Here is a 7013-nt window from a genome sequence, read left to right as displayed (position 1 = left end):
GAGAAAGAGAGAAAGAAAGAAAGAAAGAAAGAAAGAAAGAAAGAAAGAAAGAAAGAAAGAAAGAAAGAAAGAAAGAAAGAAAGAAAGAGGAAAAGAGAAAAAGAGAAAAAGAAAAAGAAACTCTTTACCCAGTGACCTATCTCTCCAGTCCTGGGATTCTTATTTCAACTTAATATGACCTCTGTCATGTTCACTGTAACACTTAACATTTATATCATAAAAAACACAGAAACACTTTCATCAGCATTATAAAATAATGCATTGGAGCATCAACAGTGTAATAGGTGTGATGCTAAGAATAGAATCATCACATCCAATCTGTGCGATAGCAAATGAGGCTTAGGAATTTACACAACAATATAGTTGGATAGCTAGCAATTTACAGAAACAGTAATTTATTAATATAATTCCATTTGGATTTTATTTTTCTTGGATCAAATATTTTCTAAGACATACATATCATATGTGATATATATGTGTATATATTTATATGACATTTCATTTTATTCTAGGTAGACTTGAACAAATACATAAGCTTGCTTATTTTAAGTGTTACTAAACCCAGTGTGTATTAGCCAAAATGATATAACATGTTTCAATTGATGGTCTATTCAAGGTGATAAAGAATGAATACAACAATCTAGTAAGAGTAATAGTTTGAGATCAGTTAGCAGTTACCTTGCGAACAAATGACTTCCTATATTCATTCATTTCACCAAAAATGGCACGTTTGAATTCTCCATAGTCAACCTTGTTCTTGCTATGGCCATATCCTTGCAGAATTAGCCAGGAAGACTCAAAGTCCTAAAAAATAAAAAAATAAAAAATAAAATAAAAAAATCAGAAATTGCCATTACATCTTTAAATTATGTAAGTGACAACCAGGATCAAAGGCATATTTTGTTAGATCATCTGTGGCTCTAGACAAGGTAACCTACTGAGTAAGAAAATTCATCTAACTACAGACAAACCCAGTAAAAGGCATTTTGGTGTGAATGCCTAAGCTCGGGCCTTTTCTGAAGGAGTAATACCTCACAGTATATTCCTCTTAGAGGTATGCTATTTGAGGGCAGAGAAATGCTGAGGGTGGAACCTAGGACCTCTTGCATATCAAGTGAGCTCTGGAATGCAAGTTCAATCACTGACCTCCATCCCAAGGGTTTTATCATTTTCATTGATAAATAATGGTGCATGTAGAGAGTATACATGATATCTCAATGCACATTATGCTATGGAAAGATCAAGCCAGACTAAATGCCATCTCTGTCAAATATTTAACATTTTAGTAATAATATTTAGTAACATTTAGTAACAACAAAGTAGTAAGAATATTTAAAACCTCTTTTAGCTATTTTTAAACACACAAAACATTTTTCATTATTCTTGACCATATTCACCCAGCTGTGCATTAGATAAAACTCGTCCTCTTATGCAAATGAAAATTTATGTCACTTGGTCAATCTCTCCATTTCTCTCTACACACTATACCCCCTCCGCTTACCTCTCAGTTTCTTTATGTAAAGTAATATGGTTGCTGTGCACTCGGTATTGAACATTCCTGTTTTTAAATGTATTCCATCTGTGACAATTCAAAGTCTATTCAGGTTCTAAAACACCAGCCACACTGAGACCTTTAATGGGTTACTTCTGGTCTTGGGAGCACAGAAAGTTTGAATGACTTCTGAACTATTCCCAAATTTTTACTAAGGAGGATGATACTAATTAAACACATTATGTCCATTTGTTCACTGCCACTATCGTGGGCTTCTTGGGCAAAGTTGCTGCTTAAAACCCTATTCTACTCAGTGTTCGTGATAACAAAAGAAATTACACTATTCCTTTATTGAAGCTCAGAGAAATATATTCTCAATGCTTCTATCACGGTGTTGACTTTAAATGAGGCTGTAAATAAAACACCCAAGTTGGCAAACAGATACTCAGGAATTATTATCTTTTCAAATAAAACTGTAATTGGGAAGCTAAGATACCCAGCCTCCCTATAAAATTATTTTTGTGTGTCAAAATGCCTCATACATTACAAAGAAAAATATGTGTATGTATAGTTGAGTTATAGCTGAGTCTGAGTTTCACTTTTACAAATCATGAGTCAAAACGAACACGAGGCAAACATGTTCACTTAACTCAAAGAATATCAGACTTAAAAGGACTTCTGAAGGCTCAGAAGAAGGATTTTCAAAAATTATGTAGTGTAATTTAGTAACAAAAAAATATGTGTCTACATGTGATTTAGAATGGAAACTAATTCAATTGAAATTTTTGCTTCATTGATAATATTTCTATGTAAACTTGGCTCTTTGCAGAACATACCACTTTTTATTTAAAATAAGAGAGAACAATTGTGTCTTTTTACAAATATGATCTACTTCACAGTGAGACCCAGGCTGGTGAAATCTTATTCTCACATCTCCCTGTATGCACTTATGGTGGCATAAGCATGTATATTGCATAGGTGATATAACAAGAAGCAAAATAAAAATATTAGTTAAAATAGGTGATATGGCTGGAAATGTAGATCAATGGTATGATACTTACTTTGCATGTATAAGAACCCAGGACAGGTTCCAAAGATTAAAAAAAAATTAAATCAAGTTTACATAAAACAAAACATATGAGAAAGGATGGAAGTTACATGCATACATTATCCTTCTTGGTAATTGTGTGGTGTGAATGAAAATGGCCCCCATAGGCTCATTTATTTGAATGTTTCAGTCCCCATTGGTGGAACTGTTTGGGAAGGATTAGAAGGTGTGGCCTTCTTGGAGGAGGTATGATCCTGGGGCTGGGCTTTGAGATTTCAAAAGACTATGCCATTCCTCGTTAGCTCTCACATTTTGTGTTATGATTGTCGTGTCAACCTGTAGAATCTCTACTGTTCCAGTAATATTTGCCTGCCTGCCTGCTGCCATGCTCCAATCCATGAGGGTCCTGGACTTTAACCCTCTGGGGCACTAACAGCCTCCAGTTAAATGCTTTTTTTATAAATTGCCTTGGCCATGGAGTTTTGTCACAACACTAGAAAAGTAATTAAGCCAGAAATGTTAGAATAGTTAGTCCTGTTCACTAGTTATAAACATTTCACAAACAAATACAGAAGCACCAGAGGAATGCAGTACTTTCCCACACTCCAAAGCCAGGCTATGTGGACCCCAGGTCTCTATCAGTTACGATTGACCTATCTGTTTAACAAAGATATACCACTGAATTCTAATTTCCTACTCTTGTTTTATTTTGTTCATCTATGAAAGAAAGATATTAAAGTGGATGGTCCCTGGTCTGTCTCACCAGACACACCACAAGTTTCAACGTCATCGTCACAACAAGCCAAAGGACAATTGTGTCCCAACAGTGATAAGCCATGTCACCCTGACATCAAATTTTACAGTTGATAAAGCAAATTCCCATATGATTTTTTTTTATTAGAGCTTCTATGCCATCCTAGACATAGCAACTATCTCAGAACTGCACAGGCAGGGCCTGTCAAAAAGAAAAGTCAGAACACTTGTGTGTCACATGGCTAAGTGATTATGCTTTTACATGAACCTAATTTCAGAAACATAATACATCACGTGACAAGACAATTGTTTTGTTCAGCAAAAGAGAAAAGTACAAAAGAATCCACATCTGAATCATTTTACTTTTAACCTACTTGCGAGTATAGCGTACAAGGCTTTGGGGCAACAAACTTAATCTCTCCCACTCTCCCGTCTACTTGCCCTAGCGATGTGCTACTGTGCCCGTGTTTGCCGTGGAAGACTCAGTTCAAGGTGCTAAATAAAGAGCAGGAACCTGAGCCACCTTGGTCACCATCTGGATGGGATGTGACATTTCACTTACAGACCCAACTTGCCGTGAAGAAACTAAAATGGACGTTGATACAGAAAGGATCAGAGTTCAGACAGCAGAGCTCCTCTGTTAAGGAAAGCTGTGGCCCAAATGATGAGAAAAATCTAGAACACAGAGATCTAGTGTGAGATCATTCATGTCAGAGTGAACTAAGTCCCTGTGGCTTAGGAAAGAGCCACAGTTCATGTCCGGAGCCTGCTTCTCCTTTCCAGGAAATGACCATTCTCTGAGCCATGACCCCCTCTTCTTGGGAGATCCACTGTCTGCTTTTATTCTTCGCTACCCTTGCCTGGTTAATTCTTCCACATTATTCACAACCCAGCCTGATGCATCCTCCCCAGGGGTCTTGCCAACATCTTAGAGTTCCTTCCTGATAACTTAGCTTGGAAGTGAGTACCACCACACAGGTTCCTAAAGCCGCCTTCTCTGTTTGATGCATGTACTAAACACTTTCTTCAGTTTTGAAGATTCCGAGGTGAAGAGTACGTCATCACAGAGTTTAACACATGCCTGGCTATAAAACACTTCAGAAACATATGATAAAGGGATAGATGTCAACATTTTAAAAATAAATGGGACTTGTGGCCTAGTGGCATAACTCTGATAGCAGGGTTTAAAAAAAATAGGCTATTAAAATGTCATTAGAAAAGTGAGCAAGACCATGCAAGAATACACCCAGAGCAGAAAATGCTGTGTGGTACATACCTGTTCAGACACTTCCAAGTGAAAGGTTTTCAGAGCTTGCTGAAAATCTGCCTTTTCTAAAAGCCCATTCCCTTCCTTGTCCAAACCTTGGAAGTATTTTCCCAATCCAGTCAAAATTCGAGCACCCTTCTTGTGCAGTTGTTCTTTCAGTTTATCTGTTTAGTAAAAAGAGAGAGGGGAGCTAATTGCTTCTGTGCACCAAGCTTTCAAGTTGCAGTTGTTTCTTGTCTGGGAAAATAGGTTGATAATAATGGAAAATAGGATGTGAATATTCAATGAATATCTGCGTTGGGCTGAATTTGGAAAGGAGAATGATTTTAATAACCACGATGTCAGACACAACTGCATATTCATGATACACGAGAGCCACAGCACCACTGTGTGGTGAAAGCGGTGCATGTTACATACAGGGAAACAATGCTTCTCTCTAGTCATAAGCAAGTAATCTAAGTCTTAAGAATACAATGTTAGTTTCTCTTGTTTAGATCATCTTATTTAACTACCCCATATCTTTCCTATTTTTTTTATTTACCCTACTGAGTTTCAGAATAGATGCCTGACAAATCACACACCAAAAATATCAGTTCAAAAAACTTTGAGTAGTTTAAAAGTTGAAAGCTGGAACAAAATGTGTCAATGGCATTTGTGTTGTGGTGTCCTAGTCCACATTTACATCTTCATAGCAACTATTTTATCCAGAAAGTTCTAGCGGTCTCTGGCTCCTAACCACTCCTTCTAGCACATAGAATGCTGTCTGTATCGTACTACAGTGAATACATTGGAAAAGAAGAGTGCAACTGTCACGAGCTTCACTAGTGACAAAAACTGTTGGCGATGACAGAGCAGAGAGAAAGACCTGCTAACAAGGACGGCGCCAGTCTCAGCCAACCATCCAGGTAGCTGCTCGCTTCCTTAATGTCTGATCATGAATACTATCTCAGGACTCATCAAAATCCTAGAAGTATATATTGACTTCTGTGATGATTTGTTTTATGCATTCCTCCCTCCTCGAAGATGGAATCCAATAGAGGAATTGTATGTAACACCTAGTACACTGCACTGGCTAGAAGGCCAGGCCTTAGACAATTGTAAGGATGTTTCAGTGTCCTGAGTCTATCTACATTTCCTCTGTTCCCTCTGGCTTCCCAGGGAAAGGTAATAAGACATTACTCTCACTGAGAGGTGGAAAAAGAGTTGCAAAGGATCTACACAAAGTTGTGTGCCTACGGAACAGCAGGATCTGCTCACAGACGTCAGAGCACATTCAACAGAAAGTGAGCTGGAGATATGTCAGGCACTAAGCCACGAGTCTCTTCAGGATATCGTCTAGGCAAGTACAGGTACATGGTGGTTCCTGCCTATACTCCCAGACTCTGGAGATAAGGAAAGAGGATCGCCGTGAGTTCTAGGGCAGCCAGGTTTGCACAGTGAGCTGCAATCTACCGGAGTTTCAGTGTGAGCCTTGTATAAGAGTATCTGTGTATGTACAAATGTATGTATAGATAGACACGTGTGTATATATACATACAGATACACATATATGTGCATATATATACACACATATATACACACACACACACACACACATCACATACATATACATATGCATATACAGATATATCATGGCCCGTGGAGATGATCAGTCAATGGGGAAAGGTACCTGCCAATCCTGATGACCTCAGTTTGAGTTGTAGGAAAAAAACTCCTGCAAGTTGTCATCTTACCTCACTTGTATGTGGTATCTCACACACACACACACACACACACACACAAACACACACTACACAAATAAATTAATATAATTTTAATTTTTAAAAATGTCAATTTTACACTTTATTTAGCTTATAATTCAACTCATTGAATATTTCTAAAATTATTATTATAACTACACCCTTCTGCTTAGTACCATTAATAAAAAACTTGAAAATACTTTAAGAACTATTTTTATTATTTATGTATATATTTGGGTATCAAGGTTTATTTTATTAATTATTTACATATTTGGGCATTTGTGCAAGGGTAAATGCACACACACTTATGGATGCTCATAGAGCCCAAAAGAGGTCATCAGAGTAGAGTTACAGAGGATTGTGAGCTACATGATGTGGGGGTTGTGAACCAAACTAACGTCCTCTGGAGTAATGGCAGGCTCTGGCCCCCTAAAACATTTTATATATATATATACATATATATATATATATATGTATATATATATATACACACACACATAAATACATTCATACACACATATATGTATATATGTATGTATATGTATGTATACATACACACACATGTATATATAAAAGTTTTAGTGGGATAAAGATATATTTATATATATATAGAGAGAGAGAGACATATATATATATATATATATATATATAAATTTTAGATTTATTCATGCACTGTCACATAAATAAAGTCACTGCACCATCTCAGATATATAT

At 36.8% G+C, this 7013-nt stretch overlaps 1 protein-coding gene across 1 annotated transcript in view; it reads right to left on the bottom strand.

The window, feature by feature from the left end:
• LOC110302751 (calcyphosin-2) overlaps positions 1 to 7013 on the bottom strand; it is a 44389-nt gene that overhangs the window by 6831 nt on the left and 30545 nt on the right. Inside the window, exons 14-16 of the mRNA XM_029482979.1 lie at positions 5740 to 5792; positions 4570 to 4724; positions 679 to 804 (exon numbers count right to left, since the gene is read on the bottom strand). Coding sequence (XP_029338839.1) covers positions 679 to 804; positions 4570 to 4724; positions 5740 to 5792 — 334 coding nt within the window. The remainder of the gene's footprint in view (positions 1 to 678; positions 805 to 4569; positions 4725 to 5739; positions 5793 to 7013) is intronic.

This window comes from Mus caroli, chromosome 10 (genome assembly GCF_900094665.2).
Source record: "Mus caroli chromosome 10, CAROLI_EIJ_v1.1, whole genome shotgun sequence".
NCBI classification, from domain to species: domain Eukaryota; kingdom Metazoa; phylum Chordata; class Mammalia; order Rodentia; family Muridae; genus Mus; species Mus caroli.
Note: the sequence above shows the minus strand (reverse complement) of the source record. Positions and strands in the feature narration are given on the sequence as shown.